We start from the raw sequence: 27,397 nt of genomic DNA on the forward strand, positions 1-27,397 counted from the left end.
TTAAAGCTACACTCGTTTTGAATCCAGGCAACAAGTCAGATTTTTAAAATGCTTTTCGGCGAAAGCATGAGAAGCTATTATCTGATGGCATGTAACACCCCAAAAGACCCGCAGGGGACGTAAACAAAAGAATTAGCATAGTCGTCGCTACACAAACCGCACAAATAAAATATAAAACATTCATTACCTTTGACCATCTTCTTTGTTGGCACTCCTAGATGTCCCATAATCACTATTGGGTCTTTTTTTCGATTAAATCGGTCCATATATAGCCTAGATATCGATCTATGAAGACTGTGTGATAAAAGGAAAAAAATAGCGTCTTATAACGTAACGTAATTTTTTTAAATTAAAAAAGTCGACGATAAACTTTCATAAACCTTCGAAATACTTTTGTAATGCAACTTTACGTATTAGTAAACGTTAATAAGCGATCAAATTGATCACGAGGCGAAGTATATTCTTTAGCTGTCCGTCTGGAAATAATGTCCGGGTAAATCTCAACCAAAATATCCGGTCGGAGACCGGAAGAACTGCGCTGCCTTGCGTCTGTTTGACCTAGAAACAAATAGTAGGCAAATGACAAGACTCTAGACAACGTGTGGAAGCTGTAGGTATTGCAACCTCAGCCCCATTAAATGTGGTTCACCTTTATCAATGGGTTCAAGTCGTGCATGGATATATTTTATCATTTTCAGTGATCAGATTTTCCTGCACTTTTCGATGAAATGCACGTTCTGTTATAGTCACAGCCGTGATTTAACCAGTTTTATAAACGTCTGAGTGTTTTCTATCCACACACACTAATCATATGCATATACTATATTCCTGGCATGAGCAGCAGGGCGCTGAAATGTTGCACGATTTTTAACAGAATGTTCGAAAAAGTAGGGGGTAGGAGTAACAGGTTAAATCAATACAGAGTCGGCCTAAACTAGATGTCAAATTCCCATTGTGCCATAGGGTCCACCCCACCAGAGCTGGTGAATGTAAGAAGACTATCTAGCTGGCTGGCTTGGAGTTTAAGTTTAGGTGCATGTGTGAAACTGTGTATATCTCACTGAAGGGGCGAAATATTAAACCATTGATCTAAGGGAGGTAGTTTTGTTCTGAGTTGGCTGTTTTTCCTCCTGATGTGTCCACTGCCCTACCATTTGATATTCTTAATATAAAGCTCTGGTATCAGGGATTGAATGCACGTAATGTAGACATTCATTTATGATTCACAATAAAATTATATTTTACACTATAGATTGTCTCTGAGCATAGAAGCAAATTGATTGAATGCCCATTGCAGAGAATTGAATGTTCCTGCAATGTATGGGTTGTGCACAAGGAGCAGCAGAAACCACACCTTTGCTTTATGACTCAGGGATTCTAGATTGAAGCAAAGGGTAGAGGAATGGCAGTTGTTGGACACCGTTTCACATCACAGCGGTGGGTTGTCTGGGTGTTGCATACCAAAGTATCATCACAGTATTTTCCAAGTTATTAAATTAATGCTAGGAGTCTTCAGCTGAGTAAATGCTTCCATGTATTGTGGACGTCAAGCATAAAATGGTTCATGGGCCTGTATAGTTTCTACCTTAGTATATTGTACTGTGCATTTGTGAAAGTGTTATGGTTCATTTCCAAGCATGATCTGATATGCTGGTGTTGGCCTTCATCTTTTGAATGGTGAGCTTCTGATTCAACGTTATGGAAATGGCACATGAGGCTCAGAGTTGCCTGGCTGGTAAGGTATTTTTCTGAACAGCAGGGTGGAGCTGTGTTTAAAGAGCTGGGCTTGCCTTCCCATTTGTCTTATTCTTGAAAGATCCTGCAACACAATGGCCTCAGAGAATACCATCCGCTGTTGGTAGTGTTTGAATGACATCGCCCGGTATTAAAGTGTCTCTTACGTGAATAAATTATAGTCGTCTTCTCTGTTATGTTTCTGCTCAGTGTTTTTTTAGTTCTTGGGCGTCACTCACTGTCAGCTCATTTATTCATAAGAATGTAATACACAAGCCCCGACATGCATCATTGGTTTATTCGAAACGTGTTTGACCTTATTTGTAGTGTTACATATTCAAGGAATGCCAAGTTTGCTAATAGTGACTTTTTGCATTCCAATTTGTGAAGCCTTGCAGGGCTGGCTGAGTCCCAGTCCAATAGGGAAGACTGAGTAGTGATGAGGTAGTCCCAGTTCTTGTAGGTATATGGGGTAGTGGATTGTTATTCTATGCATCAGGTGGGAGTTGGTCATGTCTGGTAACTTGAAATTCCAGTGAAACAACTTGTTTGACTGGATCTTATCAGCTTGTCTGCTGTTTGACATATTTTCTCTCAATATACCCCCACCCCTCTAAGCCATCTGCCCCATCCACTTCCTTAAACCCTTCTTCCACATAAAGCACATTTTGGATGTCGTTTTGTTAAACAGAAGCCTCATTGAATGCTCTCTGTAATATATGATTATCATTATACTCTATTGACGTAAAGTATACTAACATTAGACATTTGCATGTGTTCAGTTTCTCTAGTCTAGCTCCTTTTATCAGAGACCATGTCATCGTGCTTTATATTTCATATGGATCCCACCTTAGAATGTAAGCCCCACCCCTGCTCCCTGATCTGTAACAACATTCATTAAAAGTGTATGTGTGCGCACACCATCTCACTGGAGCATGTTGAAGTAATACAGATGACCATTTTGTGGTAATCCTCAATCCATACCAACAGCGAGGGAAGCTTAGTGTGGTACGTGTGGCACGCCTGTAAAAAGAGGCAAAGGGACATTCTTTCTGTTGTGATTGTATTAGTTGTCCCGAGGCCTTTGGATTATAGCTGGCTGTTTGTCGCTTGTAGTGCCATTTCAGCAATGTTGGGCCCTCATTTGCGAAGAGTTACATATGCTTGAACTGCACTTTCTTTTCTCTGTGTCTCCCTTTTCATGTCCCACAGTGCTGGGAGGATTCTGTGTGGTTAGCGAGCTTGTTTCAACTGTTCTTTACTGCTCCATGTCATTGGACACCTTCCCCTCACCATGCACCACCAACACTTGTTTTATTTAGAAATCATTTTTTATTTGTTGCCTAATGAAAGACTTCAAGGTTTGTTTTTCAGGCTGTAATGTTATGCAGATATGTTTTTGGCCCCTGCTATTCTGTAATGTGCCAAACCAAGAAAAGTCAACCATGCAATTGAAGGACCAGTTCACCCCACTGTGCAGGGCTGTCAGTGTGCAGCAAGTGTAAGAGACCTTCAATTACACAGTGCCACTGGGATTAACTTAACCTGCCTTCCCCATGCTGGCTATAAATATCTTTACATAGCAGTGTATTGCTGTGGCCAGCACGTGGCTGGGTAGAGTACTATCCCACTGTTAGTGTCTGGTCTGGAGGGGGATTGCCTTGTCAGGTTCATGCCGACATTTTAACGCCTTCCCTAAAGATTCCCATTTAGATGAACACACATTGGCCGTGGTCCAGTTGAGTTTCAAACTGATTGATAATGGCAGAAGGGTGTGGTTGTGTGTGTGATTTGGGGATTCCTATATTTATGAATATTTGAAACATCAGACGTGGGCCATTGTAAATTAACTACATTGAATTCTTATTACTGCATGGATCCTCAAACAATACGAATGACCACCCCACTTCCAATTATTAATATGGGGAATTTGGTTGTGTGTAGTGTGAAAAGTGTTGCCAGTACTCAACTCAATTTGCTTAATCACATTAGTGTGGAGCCTTGTGTAAAAGGTGCAGCTAGAAGGAGTAATCCCTGGACAGTGCTTGACATTAACTTTTTTTAAAGTCATTTGTCCAAAAATAGAAAAACGTTACAAGGAACCACTTTACAAAATAAAATGCATTACTGTATTGTTTACCATAGAGAAGAGAATCAGACAAAAATGTTGGCTGCACTCTACTTATTGATGACTTTGCATATTCAAGCCTGTCTCTAAATAAAACACTGCCCCCTTTAAGGAGCTCCTGGAGGATGTTTGGCCACCTTTTGGTAGCCTATAAATAATTGCAGCATTAAAATGACAACCGTATACTTTTGTATGTCCACGGTTTAAAACACTCTGGGAGAGTTCTGGGACGACAGATCCAAAATTCATAACCACTGCGCATAAAAGTAAAACAATGAGACTGATGAAACTGATCAAACAGTTTTGCTTAATGTTGATACATTTTTATTCCTTCATATTATACGCTCAATTTTTTTTTTAAATGACAGTTTATTATGAAATAGTTTCAAAATGTTGGCCACCTCCACAACAGGCACTGTCCTACAGCCTCTAGGCTTGTGACCATTTGATCTAAACTAAGTGCCCTGAGTATGTCGACAGAATCAAGCCTTCAGAGGTTTAATGTTAATTATCCTAAATTATTTTTGTCAAACATGACTGGTGTTTACCCTATATTTATGTAATTAAAATTCACATTAAAGTTTGGCTACATCTTATGGCGCCTCCAAGTCGGCATCGGTTTGGACATGAGGCTGTAGCTGATATGCATATCACATACACTTTGTCATGTAGGGTTTTTATTTGGTCTCTGATCCAATTCTGATTGGAGTAATTATTTTTTAATTATCTACTTGTCAGTTTTGGGCAACTTAAATCTGTTATTCTTGTCCTGCAAGCATTAATATCAAGCCCAGCTGGATGAACCCATGGGGTCACAAGTCCAGTCCAGCATACCAAATAATGATACTTCACTGCCATTAACATTTTCCTGCCCCAGAACATTGTGAGCATTTTTGAAGTTGTTACATTGGGGGACATAAGATTGATAAAATAATGCATTGTGGCCAAATGTCGGCCAAGATTTCAAAAGCATTGTTTTGCTCCACTTTTGAAGAAACAAAAAAAAGGGACTACAATAGTTACTTGTAGTTCATTCCCTTAGAATGTGTTACATATTGGCTGAAGACAGTGAGTTGGGTCTCTCCATTTGGCTCAGTTCTCTGGGAAGTGGGCTGCCGGGAGCCATTTTGCCATTCTAATGCTGCATGACTCGTCACTTTTTTATGTTGTCCCTTACTTTTACCCAAACCCATGGCGCAATCTGGGCAGACTGATAGGCAAGCCCTCTCCCAGGAGGCCTAGTTTTACTTCTCTAACGGGTCTGTCACAACTGTATCAGTTAATCAGTAAGAGGTGTACTCCTTGTCTGTAAAGTTCTCTGTAGACAAATGGAGGGCGAAAGCAGACTTTTTTTCAAAGTGTGTTTCTCATGGCGTCTTGGATGTTTTAGCAATATTTCACACCTACGTTTCCTACACATGTTAATATTGAAGATGCCATGTAATATATGTAGTAATTTAATAAACAATATATTGATTTTAAAAGGTTGCACATGATTATCCTCAGTATGTTGAATCAGATGTTTTATGTAAATATATATTTTCTCTCTGCGCAGTACATCTTCGGGGAGTTCAGCCCTGATGAGATCAATCAGTTCTTCGTGACTCCACGATGTTATGTTGAGGTAAGACAAAGAGTTTTGAATGAGGCTTGAATTAAATATTTTTTTCACATACGTTTCCCCCAGCTTATAGCTGTTTTGACACAGTCTAGTCTACGGTGTTAAGTGTTGGTGTGCCGTTTGCTCTTAATGTTAACCGGGTCGATCTTAAGAATGGCCTTTTGGAAGCTCATTAACACTCAAATCGCTGAGTTTATAGATTTAGTCCAGTGTGTTTATCTACTCTCATTGTGTCTAAAACACAGAGAAGACGATGGTTTATTGCATATGTTCTCAGTTTAGTGAGTGTGAACAATATAAGCCACAAAATAACATGTTATCATCAGTACTGTCATCTGCCCCCCCTCCAACATGCACATTACACAGATGTGATTCATTGATAAGCAGGAAGGCCCAGACTGACAACAGTCGTGGTCTGAGGTTAACACTGTTTGATTATTTACTTTCACTAGAAGTGTCTTTTTAATATGTAATCTAATCTCTGCTCTTTGACAGCTTCCCCCCTTCAATGACAAAGTCTCCTGCGTCAGTCAGTCTTCAGGTAAGAACGTCTACTGGATTACTCTTAAGTTATTTAAGTTCGTCTTGTAGACCATTCCAATCGTCATCCGCATGAGGCCGGCCAGCGATCTCTGGGTTGACAACACACCCCCCCCACATGATGTAATGGTTACGACCAAAGTCAAACATACATACGCCCGTTTGTGCTAGTTGGATCCAGACCTACCTGACTGAACTGCATGTAAGAGAGTGACAGTTTAAGTCTGAATTGACATTGTTTTAAGATGACGTTTAACTTGTAAGAATATGTCCAAGCATACCTGTAGGGCAGGGATTTTGGAGCCAACAAGTTACAAAAGGTCTGTCAACTATATCCCTCCCCTGCTCATAACACTTAATTTTTTACCCTGATTTGTATGAATTATTCAGGAAGTTACTGCACTCCTGCTGTGCCTTACATTACGGAGTCTATGAGACGGCAGGTTTGCGGTGAGTTTTGGGTCCGACACTCTGTGCTTATTATTTGTTGCTGAAGCACTCAATCCCAGGTCTTAAAAACTGGTGGCTTTCTAAACCTTGCCCCTATTTACTCTCACTCTTGCCTGTCCGTACCATCTGTGAGGCTTTGCATGCTTAGATGCCGTTAAATATCTCCTCTCTATTGCATTAAACACATTGGCACCGCAGCAGTGCTTTAAGTTGACTTGTGATTGATTTGTATACCCCCTCCGTCACTTAACTGGATGTATTGAGAAAACCCTTTTTCATTGGACTTAAGGGCATAGTAATGGTCTTATGGAAGCTAACAATTACAATAGGTTTTTTTGTTTTGCTAGGGTTTGTCACTCAATGCATCATTATGACTCTGGAATTAAATCCCTTTGGTAAAAACACTAACAGGGGACACTCTAATCCACAGAGAAGAGCGAATCTCAAAGGAACTCTAACCATACCTTAATTCCCCCTCAGGGTTTCCGGTGTCTGGTTTGTATGGATGACCAGTCATGTCTTTTATAGCCCCGACGTACCATTTTCAGTGTTGGAACTGAATTTACTAATGTTTTCCTCGTGTTCACCTTCAGCTGTTTCTCTTACTGCCTATCATCTTTCAATTTGAAATGTTAGCAACTTGCAAGGTCAATGTTTGATATATTCAATTCAGTTTGTGACAGGTAATGAAGTTGGAAATTGTGTTGTATATTTCATGATGCCGGAACTTTTTGGGGAGTAGTAATTATGAATAATTGGTCACAACCGTATTTTTATTGTGTTGTGTGAACCTTTGTCTTCAGTGCAGAACTGTAGTGCCTTATGTTCCCAAGCTGACTGACATATCCTCCTCTGCAGGTGAAGACTACCAGCACATTGAGTTTGGTGTGGACGAGGTGATGGACTTGGAGCCCGTGGGAGTGAAGGATCCTCTCTTCAAGGTGTCCAGCACTCTGAACCCCCAGGCTCCAGAGTTCATCCTAGGATGCCAGCCGTCTCAGAAGGTCCCGCAGACAGCCGCAGAAGACGTCCCAGACGGCGCACACTACAACTCCCTGGACGGCCCGGACGGACCCGATGGCCCCGACTCAGAACCCTCCGCCATGGACAGCAACCAAAACTGCCAGGATGGGGACGGGGGCCCGGGCAGCCTGGGCCAGCGGGAGAGGAAGAAAAAGAAAAAGCGCCCGCCAGGATACTACAACTACTTGGAGGGCTCAGGCCCCAATAGCGGTGGCATGGGTGTGGACGGGCCTCCTGGAAAGGGGTTGGTGAATGGACACGCTCTTAGCGGCCCTCACCTCGGGTCACAGGACATGGTTGGTAAGACGTTGTCAGGGGGTGGACTTTCCACCTCAGCCCCTGTCGCTACGGCAGCGGCGTCGGCTGCTGTGAATCAGAGGACTTGTGATAGCCCTGATGAATCGTCTTTGGACTTCACAAGTGGAGCCGCCTCTTTATCAGATGGTAAAGATGCGGCCTCCTCCTCTTCCTCCTCTTCTCAGAGCAGTGGGGTGGCAGAGGGAGGCAGAACTGCAGAGCAGCAGCCTGAGAACATGGCTCCAGAGAGCCCTGAACTGCTGGGCAGCGGTGGGCACAGCCCCTGCCCCACCTCCCCTCCCCCCCCCTCAGTTGCTGTGGCCAGCCCCCTTGCCACCATTGCTACTGCTACTACTGAAGAAGAGGAGGAGACTAAGGACAGTGGGGTGGCTAATGGGTTGGCTGAGCCCCATGCTGACATCAGTGCAGACGGACACAAGGAGGCCTCTGAGGCATTGGAGCAGCCCCAGCAGCAGGCCCCAGCTCCCTCAGTGGAACCTGCTTCCTCCCCAGACTCTGAGGCCCAGCCGTCAGTGTCAGATCAGCCTAAGTCGCCTGCCTCTACAGCTGCGCCCGCTGCTAACCCCCTCAAATCCTGGGCTAGCCTCTTCCACAACTCCAAGCCTCTGCCTGGAAGCCCTCAGGCCTACGTGGAGGTGAAGAACGTGGTGGAGGTAGTGGCTCCCTCCCTGGCTGCCGTGGAGCAGCATGAGAAGGCTGGGGAGGTGAAGGAGAGCCCTGTCCATGTATCAGAGGATCCCATGGCCCCTAAACTTGCAGGTAGTGTACTCTCACAGATAGCCCCACAGTGTGAGGAAGAAGAGCTCACAGGTTAACCCTTATGTCCTTTGGAGTGTGTTAGGACTGTCCCCGACAAAAAATATATATATATATTTTAGCATTTCTACCTACCGATCTGCGTGCCAGTTCTGGTTTTCATATGCACATTTTCGTTGAAGTTTCATTTAATTTATACCATCTTTGGATCTCAAAATCATTCTCATGTGGTTCATCAAAAATCTATATGAAAATGAGCCACTTTTTAGGTTTGTATATGTAACAATAACCTATAAAGCCAACCAATGAAAACATTGCATTCAGCAGATAGAACACATTGGCTACGCGTGGCCTGTCTAATGAACTTGAAACGTATTAGCTATTAACTTGGGTCTGGCCTGAAGCTCCTTCCAACGTTGTATAAAATATTCTGGGCCCCCAGAGTTTCCCGTGCGTGCCTGTGCACTCTGGACATGCAGCTGTAGGCTATTTGCGCAAGGGATAAGAAGTATCCAGGTAGGCCTATTTTATGATGTTTCCACTGGATCAGAGCATGACATTCATCTAAAGGAGAGATCTGAAAGGTTTTTCAAATACATTGAGGAATTATTGAAATTCTCAATGGATGTAGAAACAGACTTTGTTTGCTTGCTGTTTGAGGTGAAGAAAACATTACTTTGAGAAGTTCCACGACTCAATAGTGGTGGTTTGTTAAGACGATCAGAAATACCTTCAGATCCCCAAATGGGCACATTTATAAGCCAGCATTTGCGCGCAGGCCAGGTAACCTATAGGCCTACTTTTATGCATAATCAAGTGCGCATCCTTTCTCGACATTGACAGGAGCGCTCCAAACAAAAGACAATGACTAAATTGACAACTCAATTTAAATGGAATGAAATAAACCAGAACTTGTTTCTCATAAGTGTAGCATAGATTGTGCGCTCTGCAAATAACCTGTCCACTCCGACAGTGAGAACGGTAAAAGACTGGAATATTAATAATATTGAATGTATTAATCTTTTTTTCAATTTTCACCTAAATGACACCCAAATCTAACTGCCTGTAGCTCAGGCCCTGCATCAAGGATATGCATATTCTTGGTACCATTTGAATTGTGAATTGAATGTAGGAGTATATAATGCAATAGATCTGGTAAGAGAAAATACAAAGAAAAAAAACGTTTTTTTTTTTTCAACCACCGTCTTTGAAATGGAAGAGAAAGGTTCCAGTTCCAGCTATCACTGGTTGTAATTCTGATGGTGGCCACAAGATGGCAGCAGTGTATGTGCAAAGTTTCAGACGGATAACTTGAACTATGAGTGAGCTACGGGACATTTAGTGGGAATTCACCCAGGTACATATGGGCAAATCGTGAAAGACATTTGCATTCATATTACATTTTTTTGCAAGAATATCGTCAAATCTGTGTGCTTGGACTTTGATTTAGCGTTTCCAGTATTAGTAGCCATATTATAAGTTCAACATTTGTAAAACAAACCGTTTTCATAACTTCATAACTCTCCATATTCTTATCATCTTTGTCCAAAAACAAAAGGCATGCACCAACATTTTGCGACATAGTGTTTCCTGATACTCCCATAAAGCCCAGCTCATTGGCTATCTAGCTAGCTTTGTTTGACCGATTGGTTCTTTTTTGACAAACAAAGTTGTTCAAGTGAAGACCGCTCACATCATCGGCGTGCCATGAAGATGTTGCGCTCTGACCAAATATGGTGTCCTATAGGATATACTACACCCATAATAATATAGTGAAGTCTTGTTATGTTCTAGGATCTCTGAGGAATACATACAAATGTGATTTGACTCATTGAAACCACGTTTAGGGTGAGATTTTCGCAGATTCCTTTCTTTGCAAATTGAAAGAGTGAAATACAAAATTGGTCGTGCATGCTATATGGACCTTTTTTTAAGATATGGAAAAGGATTTTATCTAACACAACTTCATGTTATCTCTGGGATCCTTTGGATGATAAATCAGAGCAAGATTTCAGAATGGAAGTACACATTTCGCCTTTAGAGGTGAATTTATCAAACCTATCGCTGTGAAAAGGTGTTTTGTTAGGAGCTCTCCTCAAACAATAGCATGACATTTTTTCGCAGTAATAGCTACTGTAAATTGGACAGTGCAGTTATATTAAAGAATTTAATCTTTCATCTGATATAAGACACTTATATGTACCGACATTTGTTGTTTCTTTCAAATCTGCAATGGTGACTGACACAAGGCGCTGCATGATTTACAACTGTCCCGTTGACTGGATGCCGGCCTCTTAGAAGTTTTAACGGACTTTACCGTAACCAAACAAACATTGTAGATTAGAAATGATTGGATTTAACCATGTATGTACTGGTGATATATGTCATGGGGAATTGATAGACCCTAACAATCAAAAGCAAACAATTCTCACAATTAAGTTATTCAACAATGAATGTCCACAAATTAGCAGGAGGGTGCACATTCTGGAGAGAGACGTGCATTGTGCCGCCACACTTGCCTTCTTGGGCTGTGCCATCCCCCCCCGAAGCCTCCGCGATGGATTAGTTCACTGAGATGGCCGCGGGGGGGATATATTTTGCTCGGCTTACCATCAACCACTCAGATAATTGTGGTCAGCCCTAGAGTGAGTTGACAAAACTATACCCATTGATTATTAGAATAGTCATTAATTTGTGCACTTTTCATGTTCTGTATGCATGTGCTGAAGTTCAGCCTACCATCCACTTGGTGTCAACATTGGTGCGTTTTAGCTAGACTGATACACATGAGCACCAGGTGGTGCTAACACTCAATGCTTGGTAAGGCCCAGATTACTATGACACATCTCCATGACATGCTTTACCTCACCACCCTATTTTCCCAAATAATTCACCAATGAATGGAGCTGGGGAATGAATAGCAGGCCATGTGAGCCCAGGGAGACTCACATGTAGCCAACTGGCCTTGCTGGCGTCAAAGAGAGTCATTGTATATAGCAGTAATAATACATGTTGAAGGCCTCTATTCCAAACTGCATTCATGAGAATACAGGCATAGGGTGGGCTTTAGCTACTGCTTTACCAACAATGTATGAGCAGCACTAATTAAGTCCCATTACAATGACATCAACCTTATGGATTTTTGGATGCAGTAGACTAGAGCAGGATAAATCTCTGACCTCACACACAGAATATAAAATAAAATTGCAAAGCTACATAATGAGTTGATCTTGTAAGCTGCCTAATTAAAGGGGATATGTAGGATCATATCCTGATTACTAATTTCCCAACAACAGCCTCCAGGTGTTGAGACCACACAGGGTACACTGGTGGTTTTAAACAGCCTGTGACGGGGGATTGCCATGTCTGGGTAATATGTGTTTTTTGTCTTGGCGGGGTTATTGCTTGTCTCACTCAGTGGTATGACCCTGGGCTTCCTCAGGCCTCATGGATGTAGTCCTGTTTCTGGAACAAATATACAGAGAGGCCTTCTCAGTGGGTTACTTAAGCCTGTCATCCTTTTTGTAAAGTGGGATTTTTCATCTGAGGTATGAGAGGGGGCTTCTGGGCATTCTAATGTGCTTCTGTCTAGATAAACCTGATGGTTTCCTGTGCTCTACGGCTGTAAATAAATAAACCAGGCTCCATGTGGTTGCCTTCTCCGTTCAGTGGAAAGGCTTATTTTGTACCCACAATACAGTGCTCAGACAGCACGCTCCTGTCAGGAAATGAACAGGAAGCTATTATAGGACCCCTTACTGGTGTCACCACTACCACATCTCATTTTGATTTCCAACCCTGTATACGATTGTATCTCATCTGGAGTGTGCCTTTACTGTTTAGGCAAACAATTTCTCTTCTCTCCTGGAATGATCGTTTCACTTTTAGCAAACCTGTTATCTTTAAAAACCATGTTTCTATCATTGAGGTTGTTCATATTATGATATGTAAGTAGGCGGAACTATCAAAAAACTGCTTGCTATTTTTAACCCATTGTTTTCCCATAATGTGATTATATGGTGGTGTTATGATATTTTCTATGTTGGAATGTCTGTCCACGTTACCATGGGAGCTGTGTTGCCAGTGACAGTCTCCCTTCCTAGGCGTGGCACAGTATCTCCTTGTTCTAACAAACCAGCCTTGTGTGCCACTGTCATATGATGCAGAGTTGGAAGAAGGGACACTATCTATATAGTACATGGTGTAAATTTATATTATCTTTTTGCCTGAGGTTTACAAACTATCTTCTATTTTAACTTTTTGTTTGATTTTAGTAAGGGATGTGTGTTCAAAATCATGTGTACTTGTTTGAATCCTCAGAACTAATTGAGAATGTGAAGTTGATACACAAACCAGTGTCTTTGCAACCAAGAGGACTGATCAACAGGGGAAACTGGTGCTATATCAACGCTGTATCCTTTTCTCAGTTGCATGTGAAATGCTTGAATCACATCATGTCATAAACAAAATTACATTACATGTCTATTTAGTGTTCCAATGAGGTTATTTTGCCCTTGACTGCCACCCCCAAGACATTGCAGGCCCTGATTGCTTGCCCCCCCATGTATCACCTGTTGAAGTCCATTCCGCTGTTCAATGACACCCAGAGACCCTGTACTTCCACACCCATGATGGACAACTTGTAAGTAGCCTCTCTCCCTGGGAGCTGACTGGCTGTTTTTAAAAGCCAAATCTCACAATCAATCGAGGTCTTGTTTGTGTGCAAATAAGCAGCGACAACAAATTCCTGCCTGAACTAAATTGGTTAAACTGTGTTAAGAGTATTGAGAGAAGGTGTTAATGTGTTCCCGCTGCATTGGGTTGGGTGTGTACTTCCTTTGCTGATTACAACTCCCTGACCTTGTTTCTCCCTCCAGTGTAAGGCTTGTCAATGAGTTCAACAATATGCCTGTACCATCTAAAGCCAAGCAGCAAGGTAAGCTGTCTGTCAGCATCTTCTAAAAGGAGTTTCTTTTATTTCCTGTTGATGTTCATTTGATGTGTTCCTTGTTGCTTTTTCCATAGCTGCTGGTGAAAAGATAATAAAAGACATTCGCCCAGGTGCTCCTTTTGAACCCAACTACATCTACAGACTCCTCATCCTCATCAAGTCGAGTCTCTCGGAGAAGGTAAAGCCACTGGGCATCCAGAGCAAGCTTTACCTTCGGCCTGTAAAATGAGTAACGTGTACTCCGAGGTTGTACTAGCAATTAGGACTGGGAGATGTATTTTATTCATTTGAATGTTTTAGCGCAGAATATCGCAACAGTCTTTTTTATGTCCGATTGTTGTCATGTTTTATTTTTGGTCTAGTCTCCTTTGCTCCCTCTGTGCTGTGTGCACCTTACCATTTACACACACACACTAAGTCCCTCTCCCTGCCACTCACAACAACAAAGATGAGAGATCACTTCTTCCTCTCTGACAAACCGTTTTCAACTTGCCATTTGTGGTTTGGTCCAACTGAATCGGTCATATGGACACCAAAACACGTTGAGACATTATTTTACTGTAATAGTGGAAGGAACCTTTCTAAATGATACCTTTTTTATGTCTCAACTCCTCAAGTTGCTCACAGAGCAGACACTACTAACAGGAGTATCAATGAACATTGGTTCTGGAAAATTTGTGTTCATCATTTTAGCCAGAGACTGTTAAACTAGCTGTCTAGTCTGTTTTATAATTGTGCAATAAGCATAAAACACAAATATAAGGAATTCTAATTCTGAGAAGTAAGGTAGGCTACATGATTTCAACGTCTGAACAAAGTGGACAGGCTAGCATGCTTTTCAAACCGTTGGAAACAGACAGAACGGTGTGTTCATAACAATTATACCTTGTTAGCCAGCAAATAGGCCCAAGTTGGCTAAACTTGAAATATAAAGATTAACTGGCTACTCTGTAGCACATGGGCTTGAGTGATTGTTTGAGACCTGTGTTAATGTTCTATAATGCCTGCTACAAGTTGGTAATTATTAGTGAATGTGCATTATACATGGTTCTGGTTAAATTTGTTACAAAAAGGTTATTTTCACAGACTGACTTGTAAGCTAGATCAGTGATTATTGCAAAAAAGCAGGTGAACTATTTTTGATAAAATAATTAAATTATTGGTGGCTCTTATGGTTGTGGAAGGCTTATATTTAGCCTAAGTATAACTTCACAAGCCCTGAATTAGAGCAATTAAACTGAAACACTATCACCTGTTTCCTGACACTGGTTTTATGTAAAATTCCACATTCTCATCAGTACACTTGAGTCTATGCACCGGAGACATTCAGTCTGTACCTGTCTGGATGGTACAGTACATGGATACATGTACAAATATCCATCCGTTGGTGCATGAGACATCCTGACTCATTACTGATTCATAATCATATGGAGTGTAATTAAAAAAGCTATTCCAAATGGAATGAGAGAGCTCTTGAGGCAGGCATTCCCTATGCGGTTTAGATTGTATCTCACCTGTGCCATGTGCACACTGATGTCCTGTCCTGATGCTCAGTAACAGCTGAGGCAGTGGTGTTGCATTAGAGCGGAGGCTCTCTTGGCACCGTGGTCTCATTAGTGCTGATGGTTGTGCGTTCTCTGTCAGGGTCGACAGGAGGATGCGGAGGAGTACCTGGGTTTCACCCTCAACGGACTGCATGAGGAGATGCTTGCTTTGAAAAAGCTCTTCTCCCCTCAGGAAGAGAGTAAGTAGTGCCATGGTCTAAATCTGATGCATGAGGTCTTACAATTATCTATTTACACGTGCTCTCTGCTTATGAACTTAGCTGATCTAGTCCATTTTCATTTCACATAATTTAGTCCATTTTCATTTCACATAATTTCCTTATGTTCTTTGGCCTCACTGCTGAATCTGCTCTATGATTTCCATTGGCTGTGGATCTAAATCAGTTGTCATTTCTCCTGTCTTGATCAGAAGCCCCCACACCCAACGGCCCAGAGTCCCAGTCAGGTGTGGATGACGATGTTGCTGATAAGGAGGAGGGGAGCGAGGACGAATGGGAGCAAGTGGGCCCCCGAAACAAGACCTCCATTACCCGTCAAGCTGACTTTGTCCGCACCCCTATCACTGACATATTCGGAGGGCACATCCGGTAGGGTAACACCATTGACTTGTGTTGACTTGTGAGGTGTCAGGAAACTCACGCACAGTTTCTTAACATGTGAGGTGTTGCTTATAATGGAAACTTAATGTTGTTCATGACGATATAGTCAAGTCAATGTTTTGGTGGACCCAAAGCCTTTACTACTATTTCCTTGGAAGAAAAGCCTGAGGCTTGGAAAGACACCTGGCTTCTCCCACATGAAGCCAGAGTGATGGTCAGCCACTGAGTGTTTCTTTTCTCCCTGCCCAGAGCTTATTTTTCTTAAAGCCCAGCAGCAGAACTGTGGCACCAGTGGTGTCCTTGCCCTTCTTTTTATTGGCTGTGGCGCAGGTGCTTGGTATGACAGGAGAACAGAGAGTATAGTGCCATCTTTATCTGGGCCCCCTTGGGCTGGTTGCCCTGGCACCACCTCTGGGCCCCCAGCTCCAACCTCAGCTGAGGATGCCATCCCAAACAGGCCTGCCACCAGCTGGCTCTGGGCTTTCTCTGCTCCAGAAGCACTCTTCAGAATAACAGCCATTGTGTCCCGGCCTGTGGTCGGTGGCCTGGACAACCAGGCGTGAGACACACACTCTAGCAAAGAAAGAATCACAAAACAACTTTGAAAGTTTTGGACCTGTGATGGTGTGCCTGGGCCAAATGTCATGCTCTCTGAGGTTCTTCTCTCAGAGGTTCTGATCTGGCACACGCCTGGCCTGACTGGGTTAAAGATCACTTCAGAGGATTATTTTTCTCTGAAAAAAGAGAGTAGTTAAAGTAAATGGAACATAAGGGCAGACCTTCAGGAAGGTCTTGGTTGAACTATGCATACCCACTGAGTTCAGCTACATTCACTTTTTCAGCCATTCGAGTCAGGATAATTGCTTTGGCTGAGGGGAATCATTGGAGCAAGGTTGAAATTATTTTCAAAATTTAAAGAGATTAGCATGACCGTTTCACTCATATGGCTGTCAGAGGGCTATGAATGTTGGAGTTGTTTTTGCCATTTGAACATTTTGGATCATTTTCTGCCACTAAGGAGAATTTGAGGAAGGAGAGGAGATGATTCATAAAGGTGTAGTTTGGAGAGACATGTAGAGAGAATCTGTAGTATGACCCATACACTTTCCTTCAAAGCTGTGATGCTGTTTTCTGAGGTCAAGATGTCGTTGAGACACTCAAAACCCATTACTGTATGAAGCTTTGTGTAATGTCCTTGTATGCATTGTATTTCATTGTCTGAAGTGGGGTATATTTGACTTTCTGTCCTATGCAGGTCGGTGGTGTACCAGCAGAACTCTAAGGAGTCAGCCACCCTGCAGCCCTTCTTCACCCTGCAGCTGGACATCCAGTCAGAGAAGATCCGCACCGTTCAGGAGGCCCTGGAGACCCTGGTGGCACGGGAGTCAGTTCAGGGCTACACCACTAAAACCAAGCAGGAGGTAAGGGTCTTTCACACAGTACACCAATGCTACTACTAAACCATTACAAGGCTTGGATGTGTTTGCATATCAGTAATTCTGATTTCATGCTCAATCGCTTGGTTTTTCCCCCACATGCAATTAGTTGAAGTATGTTGATCCAAACTTGAATGCTGCTTTGAAAACCTCCAATTAATTTCCATTTGTTTTTCTTCTGCAATCCGAAACAAGGATGTGGGCATGTTGGCAGTTAAAAGTAAAAAATGTAGTGTTTAAACAATGAGAATATTAGTTACTGTGGTGTCTCGTTTCTTTTAGCTGGAGTATTTGGGATGCTCAGCAGCACACTCCAGTACACAAAGCACTCTCCCCTTGATGGGCCCCTTCTAATGGGCTGAAGTAGTCAGACTCTTAACAGATCGTCTTCCCATTGGCCTTGTTTCTCTTAATAGACTGAGGGCTGTGTTGTGCGTGTGGACTCTAAAGCATTGTTTATGCTTCATGTCCTCTCTGACTGAGCTTCCTGGTGAAAACACATTGTTTTAAAGCCACAGTATAAGAAGACAAATGTGCCTTGCATGCATGCTTCTTCTGTATGGAAACAAAACTGGTGAGGGCAACATCTGTTGGACAGCTGTGTTGTTTACCAACCTCATCAGCTTTTATTTTATAAGACAGTTGTTACAGTACCTTGATATCGTTTTAGAAGTAGCTGGTAGTTGGGGTCACTGTCTGGTTCTGACAGTGAAGGTGTCAAACCCCATTGATTCACAAGTGACTAGATCAAAGCTCACAGCAGGCTCTTAGTGTAGGCCTGTGTGACCGTGTGTGCTGGTTTTGTTCAGAGTCTAATCCCTGGATAAATTGGGAGATCCTGTTCTGGTTTATATTAGCTGTTTGATGTGGCTCCACTTTGTCAAATGGTCCCCGGGCTCAGTTTGATAATCTCTCCTATGTTTGCAGATTGAGATCAGCCGGAGAGTGACCCTAGAGGAGCTCCCTCCAGTGCTGGTGCTCCATCTCAAGAGATTTGTGTTTGAGAAGACTGGAGGCTGTCAGAAACTGAGCAAGAACATTGATTACCCTGTAGACCTGGAGATCAGCAAAGGTACATGAATCACTGAAAAGCCTCCACAAACCATTGGGTGAAGTCCCCACTTAAAACACATGCCCCAATTATTTAATTAGCACTATTGAATGTGTGTGAAGCTCTCTGAACCCTGGGTGAGAAAGGCAATCGTTCATAACACACTTCACAGTCAGCATCTGATCATATTCCAGTAAAGACTAGTCTTTCCACAGTCTGGATCCTAGTTAGACACACACACAGGTTTAGCTCACTTATCTGACATTGCGTATTTAAACGAGGGTGCTGGGAAGTTGTCATCAGCGGCAGGGAGAGATGATTTGTGGGTTGACCTCATACCGTTAAAGGCCTCCTCATTCAGCCCCAACACCCAACCTCACACAACTTTACACCTCATCAGTCCTGTGCTGGCCAGCCAGCCTGCCTACGTTTACTGCTCCGCCCGGCCTACCCTACAAGCCCTGAACCCACAGCACACGGAGGAAATATTTATAGAGGAACCCCCCCAAAAAAAATACCATGTCAGGTCAACATGTCATTAATATCTGAGGGAGCCTCTGTTTCCATCTGTCCCATGTAGGAGGTTCATGTGGGGTTTCTGTAAGTAATCCTAACAGCACGTTTACCAAATCCCCACAGACAAGGTCCCAGGAGCTTGAGGATATTAGTACTGTAGATTTACAGAATAAGCATCAGAATGTGGAGAGAATCCCTGGTTCGTTCCAATGTAAACTGGGTCCAGCGTGTTGGGTCTCCTGCGGTGTATAAATTATAAAAAAGTAGGCTTTATTTTGGTTTGGCATGAGTGGCAGCCTGCCAGCATTCTGCGTACGATTTACCAAACGCTACACTGGTGTATTTTTATAGCCACCTTTATTTAGACAGGCTGGCTTTCATGGCACACAGACCCAAATAACTATAATTGATGGTGCTCTGAGGGAGTATCTTATACATTTTGTTTCTCTCTGTGATGTGGCTGTACTTTATTAATTTGTCTCTCCTTAGATCTCCTCTCTTCAGGGGTGCGGAGTAAAATATTCAAAGGCCAAAGAACCTACAGGCTCTTTGCAGGTATGTACTATATATACTGATTTATGATCAACTACACACCTCTCCTTCTACACCCACAGTGTCACACAAATGGTCATAATCATTCAATTATATGCAGTAATAGGGCATTGGCCCTATGCTACAGGCAACAACATATATAGTCTAGCATAAGATGTATTCAAACATTAAGTTCAATAGTTCATAGGATTCTCTTTCGATGTGTTCAGACTCGTACTGAGGTTTCCTTTCATACTCTGTTTACTCCACATGCTATCTCAGTGACTGATAATATTGATCTTTTTGAGTTGAGCTACCTTGGAAGTCTTGCTTCGGCAACTGTGTTTTTGTTAAGAAGCAGATTGAACTTCTCGGAGTCATGACTTGCTCTTGGAAAAATGTTATGTTTTGGACAAAACTCAATTGACCCTTCACTAAGCCACACCCAATAATTTTCAGCAATCAATGGAAAGCAATAGTTGTCAAGTCCCACTCTTCAGACAAGCTCACGCTTAAATCTCATGAATGGTAATAACTTCAGTTTTCATTATTTAAAAATAATAATACTAATTAAATGGCTGAATAATATAATACTACTACTTGGTACTGTGATTCCTGAAATACAGAGCCTATTTATCAAATCTACTTTTGTTTTTATTGTTTTCTAGCACAGCTGGTTAGGTAGTTCTGTCTCATTGACCACCAAACGTTGCTAATGCTAGCTAGCCACTTAATGTATGTTAGTAAGATAAGTTAGCAATGTTATGAATCTGCTGTCGACATCAGGATAAGATTTGAAAGAACTATTTAGCTCCAAAAAGGGTTATAGCTTTGACTACATGCTGACAGTGAATTCAGAGCCATTTAGTTACACTATAAACATAATTTTACCAGGTTCCTGTGAAGAAATTGTAATGACAGTCCACCACAACATAGCCTATCCAAGTATCCTGACTAGCAAGGTGTAGTCTGTTTTTTTAAACAGTAACCAAGGGATGCGGGGCTTAGCGAAGAGTCAATTTCAGGAAAGGTTGACTCAAACCATGTTTAAAAACTTTTAGTGGGAGCAAAATGCTGTTTCTGCATATTTCTCAATGCCCTACCAAATTCTAGAGTGTTAACATACCTGTTTAATGTACTGGACAGTATTATGATTTGTCTATGGAGAAAGGTGCAGGTGAAGTGTTTCTAGACTAGAGCATTACCCCAGACTTTACCACAGGCCTGCCCCCCCACCCCTATAACCTCCTCCCTGGCAGGACCAAAGGGAATAAAAGTGGGCCTTCATTAGGGAGCTCTGCCTGCTCAATGAAAACATCTCCACTGTGCTGCTGTCTGGTGTAGGTGTGAGTGGCCAGTGTTCAGTTAACTGTTATTTCCAGCAGCTCATTCAGCATGTAGTTCTCCTGCCCCCTCCTCCTCTCTCTTCACGCCTCACTGACCAGTTTAAACAGAGAAAACCTCCACTGTGGATATGGGGGTCCTGTTAATCTCCCTGTAGTTTGGAGGTAAATTGTCTTCAGCTGTTTATTTTCCTTTCAGAGAAGAAAAAGGCTTTCCTTACTTGTCAAAAATCTGTTAGTAGAGTAACCCCTAGCAACTGTTGCTATAGAGGTGCAGTTAATCTTTTGCTGTAAGATCCTGGAGGTAAAAGTTTTGCCTGGTCTCTGACCATCTGGCCCATGGGACAGAGAAAGTCTTGATGAAAAGGTCTCATGCTACACAGTGTGTAATATGATAACATAACAGTATAGTTAATATGTAATATAAGCGACTTTGGAAACTTCATTCATGCCATTTTAAAATTCTGCCGCCAGTGAAAAGGTGAACCTATGCAATCAAGCACTTAGGTAGAAAGTTGTCTCAACTACACACGAGTATTTCTTGTTTCCCTCCAGTTAAACCAACCATTCAGTTGTGGTTGCACATATCTGTTGTCAGATGTGAGGGGGTAATGATGTTACTCCTTGCCTATAGTAGCTTATGGTTTCAGTACAAAGAATGAGTTACCGCCTGAATCTAGTTCTGTGTCCAAATCAAACGGATCAGACAAGATTGCCGTGTTTACTCAACTTAATGACTTATTTCTGCCTGGTAATAACTGTCACTGTGGCTTAAATCCGACGCCCTCTTTTAAACGTGGTCTTCATGGCATCGTAGTGTTTCGCTTTAAGGGCGTTAAGTCCATTTGGAACACGTGTTGCCAGTCTGTAAATACGGGCACAGAATGGAGGATGTTATTTTCTTTCCACATTCTCCTGATGTATTTACTTAGGTTTTTACATTTGGTCATGATTGATGCATTGCCAAGAATTCTTACGACACTTGATCAGATATGTGAAAGAATTATAATAGAAGTTTACTTACAACGTGATATTTAATGCCTACATCAATAACACACTGAAATGGAGGCCTCTCTAAGGCTAGCAACCCTGGTCTACATGCCTAGGGTGCTCCAGACAGTTTCTGATATCAGTAGTTAATTACTGGCTCTGACCTTGTGTAGCCAGAACCAGATACCAGAATTACTTTTTCATTTGGACATTTTAGTCATTTAGCAGATGCTCTTATCCAGTTAGTGCATACCTCTTAAGATAACTTGGTGAGACAAACATGTAAGTGAATTTTTCCTCGTTTCAGTTTGATTTCCGCCTCTGAAAAGCTTCCATTTTGTGTGTCCCTGTCGCAGTTGTCTATCACCATGGGAACAGCGCTACAGGCGGCCATTACACCACGGATGTCTTCCACATCGGTCTGAACGGCTGGCTGCGCATTGACGACCAGTCAGTGAAGGTCATCAACCAGTACCAGGTGGTGAAGCAGACTGCTGAGCGCACTGCCTACCTGCTGTACTACCGTCGCGTCGACCTGCTGTAGACACCACACACACGTTCATGCACACTCAGAGGAACACTCGCTTTACACACATTCAACTACACATACACGCCCACTACAGACATACACACTCAAGTACACATGCATACATACAAACTAATGAACAGGAACACTGCCCAACTTCTTGCAAGATTTTCTTCCTCCCCCTCGTCCCTGCTTTTCCAGAGAGCCAGCTTTTCCAACAATGCCTTTTTTCCTTTAATCTTTTTTTTGAAAGAATTAAAGGGAAAAAGGACGCGTTGTAAAATATTTTCCCTGTGATGGCTTCCTCTTCTCTGTGCGCCACTGCTGTTTTTTTAATGCTGAGAGGAGAGACTGTTGAATGGACTGAGGGGAGGGGACCTTGAGACTCGCCTCTGAACCTACAGCCTCGTTCAGACTGGGAACAGTGGGTACTTTACCCACAGGACGAACTATCTATCTACAACACCAGGCTGCAGATGTCCGGTTGGGCTGCTGGAGAGAAGTCATCTTTTTTTTTGTTATTATAATCTACTCTTTTTTTTTCTTTTTTTTTCATCTTTCTTTTGTTGTTGTTGAAAATGGCATAAAATAATCAGTGTTTTGCCTTTTGGCAAGGGGAGTTGTCCTAATGAATTTGCAGCAGTTTAAACACCTGTTGAAATTTTGTCAGAGTGCATCGAAAAAGGCCCAGCACCAGCAAACAGCAAAACATTATCGAATGAGTCTCTTTAACTCCAGAGGCAAGATGCTCTTCATGGCCACCATCTCTTCTTACTTCTCCACCTTCCTCACTTTCCTGATGCTTTTAAATCTAGGTAAAACTTGAGCCATCAAAAAAAATAGAAACAATTACAGAAGAGGTGCTGCTACAGTGTGCTGAAACTAAACAGCTTTGTTTGAAAGAACCTTGTGTTTTCTGGGTGTAGAATTAGAAAGAATATCTAAAAACAATTTTAATGCGCTTTAGGATTTAAATATGATATAAAAAAAAAGAAGCTACTGTGCACGTATAATATATCTGATCAATAACAAGATGTGGATGTGCTAATGCACACTTGCAGATATTTTAAGATTTAAAACTGTAAAAAAAAGATTAAAAAAGAGAGACATCTGAATCAAGTTGAGTGTCACCTTGTTTGGCTCCCTGAGTGGCTGTTAGTTATAAGGATTTCTGAGTACTCTGGAGCGCTGGAGAGATACCAGTGAAGACTGAGATTCCACCACAAGCACCAGCCCGTGTTAATTTTATACCGATCCTTTCCCCCCTCATCCTTCATTTATCATTTTTTTCCTTGTTCTGGTCTAAAGCTTCCATCTATGTATAGGCGGTCTGCCGTTGTAGAGTTACAACAGCCACATGACCCCTCACCAGAAAAAGGGGGCTGCCTTAGGTTCGCTATGCGAGGCTTTCTAATCCAAATCTCCACTCAATGTACGAGTCCAACCCAGTGAGTGTGACAACTAAGTCAAATGTCTGTAAAGTTTATGGGAATGTACCTGACCTGTGCATTTCCTCTTTTGTGGCTGAGTGCAGTTCCTTTCCAGCAAGAGAGACTGTCCATGTTGAGGGGAAGTGGGTCACATCTGCTGCTTGGCTCTAGAAATGAAATCCCCCACAACAAATGCCCACAAAAGGAAATCATGTTTGTTTTTGTTTGAGACCTTGCTTTTGCATCATCATTATTATTCATTGATTGTGTTTTGAGTTTCGCTTAAATGTTATTTTTCATTTGTTCAATAATACCATGACCGTTTCCCCAGAATTATACTATATGGCATCTAAATTGATATTTGAGCGAAATTTCCCAAGGTAAAGCACAACAATGAATAAATTGGACAAGGTCTTTGCTTGATCATACATATTTTTTTCCTTTAAGTTTGATCCATAGTTTAAGCTTAAGGGACATTTCAACCAAACCAATGTCAGAATCTGTCATTATTTAATCCTTTACAAAAATAACATAACTGGTACATTACCTTACTGAAGACTTGGTGTATTGTGGTTTACCCTTGTATACTCTATGTCCTTAATGGGCAAAGCAGACCATTTTCTAAAGATCTTTCACATACTGTATACACTTTCTCACATACACACTACGTGCGCACACACTTGGCCATTAGATAAAGCGAGGTACACAACTGGGAATGGGTCTTTTGGGAAGGCGGCTCTCACACTTTCCCATTTCTGACCACTGGAAGGTTGGGGCAGTGTGAAATCATTTTTCCCACATTGGAATAGCAGAGCATGCATTTTAGATCCAACAGGAAGAGCTTATTTTATCCCATTTCTCACTTTGTAGTTCTCTCACTGATGGTAGCAGAGGCTTATTCAATATAACTGTATCCCCTTTTATTTGAAGTGACTGGAAACTGAGTAATGGAAATAGTTATCTTACCATGTGCAATTTCTGTGTTGCATACTTTATTGAGTTTGGAGCAGTGTCATTTAAATTGGCCACACAATTCCCTTCCCATAAATTAGCGTTGAATATTTTGTCCTGAAAAATGTGTTATGTTAGTGACTGAAATTTTGTAGTCTAAACCGTGCAGAATTTGGTTCCCACAAGTCATTTGCTTATTACTTATGGGTACGTAAAGTTTTTTTAAATCTCCAAGTGAAACCAAAGGTTACTTCACATTGACCCTGTTGGCTTTCATAATTGCGTTAATGCTTCTGTGTAATTTTGGTTTCACCTCTGCATCAGGTTCTGTTGCCACAGCTCATGATTCATTCAATCGGCATGCCTCAGTCATTCCATATGAGGAAATTGAGCTGATATGTTCAGATCATTATAAAACTCCTTATAAGTGTTAGTTCAATTGTGCTGATGGCTATGTGGTCATATCTGATACTCATTGTGACAATGTTGGTTTGATTTGTTTTTCTTTCCCCCCTGAAGAGTGTTTTGAAGAAGATGGTTTGAAACAGACACTAAAGCTTTCAGAAAGCTTTCTGTTGTACACATTTTATCCCTGAGTCTTTTTTATGATTATGGTCAGGATATGTGCTGGCGAATCGCTTCAATGATGTCGTTCTGTTTAGTTTGTGCTTCCTAACACGGTTGTCTGCTGAGGGCTTGTGTTGGGATATCAAGCTGAAAACTATATGCTGTCTTTTAATCTTAATCCTCCAGCATTCTACTCTTTTTGTTTATTGTTCAAATAAAAGATTGTGGAAAACCGAAGCCGTTTGTTAATGGTTTAGTCAGAAGACTGCTTAGCTTTCTTCTAGTACTCCTAACATCTGTAGTCTCTACACACCTTCAACTGCCCTAGTACAGACAATGTCACAATAACAGCCTGGTCTCATAGACTGGACATAACATAGTAAATGTGACTCTGGGACACTCAAATTAGTATGGTATGGTCTAGAGGTAGACCGATCTATGATTTTTCAATGCCGAAACTGATTATTGGAGGACCAAAAAAAAGCAGACCCTGATTAATCAGACACTTAAAAATATATTTGTAATAATGACAATTACAACAATATGGAAGGAACACTTATTAAAATTTTAACTTAATATAATACTTCAAAATAAATTTAGTCTCAAATAAATAATGAAACATGTTCAATTTGGAACAAATAATGCTAAAACAAAGTGTTGGAGAAGATAGTAAAAGTGCAATATTTGCCATGTAAAAATAAAAAAGCTAACATTTAAGTTCCTTGCTCAGAACATGTGAACATATGAAAGCTGATGGTTCCTTTTAACACGAGTCTTCAATATTCCCAGGTAAGAAGTTTTCTGTTACAGTTATTATAGGAATTCTAGGACTTTTCTCTCCACACCATTTGTATTTCATATACCTTTGACTATTGGATGTTCTTTTTGTCACTATAGTATTGTCAGCCAAATCTCGGGAGTTGATAGGCTTGAAGTCATAAACCGCACAATGCTTGAAGCACAGCGAAGAGCTCCTGGCAAATGCAGGAAAGTGCTGTTTGAATTAATATTTACGAGCCTGCTGCTGCCTACCACAGCTCAGTCAGACTGCTCTATCAAATCATAGACTTAATTATAATACACTGCTCAAAAAAATAAAGGGAACACTTAAACAACACAATGTAACTCCCAAGTCAATCACACTTCTGTGAAATCAAACTGTCCACTTAGGAAGCAACACTGATTGACAAAATCCACATGCTGTTGTGCAAATGGAATAGACAACAGGTGGAAATTATAGGCAATTAGCAAGACACTCCCAAAAAAAGGAGTGGTTCTGCAGGTGATAACCACAGACCACTTCTCAGTTCCTATACTTCCTGGCTGATGTTTTGGTCACTTTTGAATGCTGGCGGTGCTTTCACTCAAGTGGTAGCATGAGATGGAGTCTGCAACCCACACAAGTGGCTCAGGTAGTGCAGCTCATCCAGGATGGCACATCAATGCGAGCTGTGGCAAGAAGGTTTGCTGTGTGTCAGTGCAGTGTCCAGAGCATGGAGGCGCTACAAGGAGACAGGCCAGTACATCAGGAGACGTGGATGAGGGCAACAACCCAGCAGCAGGACCGCTACCTTCGCCTTTGTGCAAGGAGGAGCAGGAGGAGCACTGCCAGAGCCCTGCAAAATGACCTCCAGCAGGCCACAAATGTGCATGTGTCTTCTCAAACGGACAGAAACAGTCTCCATGAGGGCCCGACGTCCACAGGTGGGGGTTGTGCTTACAGCCCAACACCGTACAGGACGTTTGGCATTTGCCAGAGAACACCAAGATTGGCAAATTCGCCACTGGCGCCCTGTGCTCTTCACAGATGAAAGCAGGTTCACACTGAGCACATGTGACAGTCTGGAGACGCCTTGGAGAACGTTCTGCTGCCTGCAACATCCTCCAGCATGACTGGTTTGGCGGTGGGTCAGTCATGGTGTGGGGTGGCATTTCTTTGGGGGGCTGCACAGCCCTCCATGTGCTTGCCAGAGGTAGCCTGACTGCCATTCGGTACCGAGATGAGATCCTCAGACCCCTTGTGAGACCATATGCTGGTGCGGTTGGCCCTGGGTTCCTCCGAATGCAAGACCATGCTAGACCTCATGTGGCTGGAGTGTGTCAGCAGTTCCTGCAAGAGGAAGGCATTGATGCTATGGGCTTGCCCGCCCGTTCCCCAGACCTGAATCCAATTGAGTACATCTGGGACATCATGTCTCGCTCCATCCACCAACGCCACGTTGCACCACAGACTGTCCAGGAGTTGGCAGATGCCTTCATCCAGGTCTGGGAGGAGATCCCTCAGGAGACCATCTGCCACCTCATCAGGAGCATGCCCAGGCGTTGTAGGGAGGTCATACAGGCAAGCGGAGGCCACACACACTACTGAGCC

General features: G+C 42.3%; 1 protein-coding gene across 2 annotated transcripts in view; it reads left to right on the forward strand.

Moving 5' to 3' along the window:
• Positions 1-25,263, forward strand: part of LOC124035739 (ubiquitin carboxyl-terminal hydrolase 10-like) — a 30,935-nt gene extending 5,672 nt beyond the window's left edge. Inside the window, exons 2-15 of one of the 2 annotated variants that reach the window (XM_046349367.1) lie at positions 5,418-5,486; positions 5,979-6,024; positions 6,414-6,473; positions 7,332-8,573; positions 12,891-12,982; positions 13,103-13,212; positions 13,448-13,506; positions 13,596-13,699; positions 15,166-15,265; positions 15,496-15,673; positions 16,941-17,106; positions 18,049-18,193; positions 19,178-19,243; positions 21,909-25,263. In XM_046349367.1, coding sequence (XP_046205323.1) covers positions 5,418-5,486; positions 5,979-6,024; positions 6,414-6,473; positions 7,332-8,573; positions 12,891-12,982; positions 13,103-13,212; positions 13,448-13,506; positions 13,596-13,699; positions 15,166-15,265; positions 15,496-15,673; positions 16,941-17,106; positions 18,049-18,193; positions 19,178-19,243; positions 21,909-22,096 — 2,625 coding nt within the window. In that variant the 3' untranslated portion in view covers positions 22,097-25,263. The remainder of the gene's footprint in view (positions 1-5,417; positions 5,487-5,978; positions 6,025-6,413; positions 6,474-7,331; positions 8,574-12,890; positions 12,983-13,102; positions 13,213-13,447; positions 13,507-13,595; positions 13,700-15,165; positions 15,266-15,495; positions 15,674-16,940; positions 17,107-18,048; positions 18,194-19,177; positions 19,244-21,908) is intronic. The other variant, XM_046349368.1, reaches the window with a different exon arrangement.
• The last annotated feature ends 2,134 nt before the right edge of the window (positions 25,264-27,397 follow it).

This window comes from Oncorhynchus gorbuscha, linkage group LG05 (genome assembly GCF_021184085.1).
Source record: "Oncorhynchus gorbuscha isolate QuinsamMale2020 ecotype Even-year linkage group LG05, OgorEven_v1.0, whole genome shotgun sequence".
NCBI classification, from domain to species: Eukaryota; Metazoa; Chordata; class Actinopteri; order Salmoniformes; family Salmonidae; genus Oncorhynchus; species Oncorhynchus gorbuscha.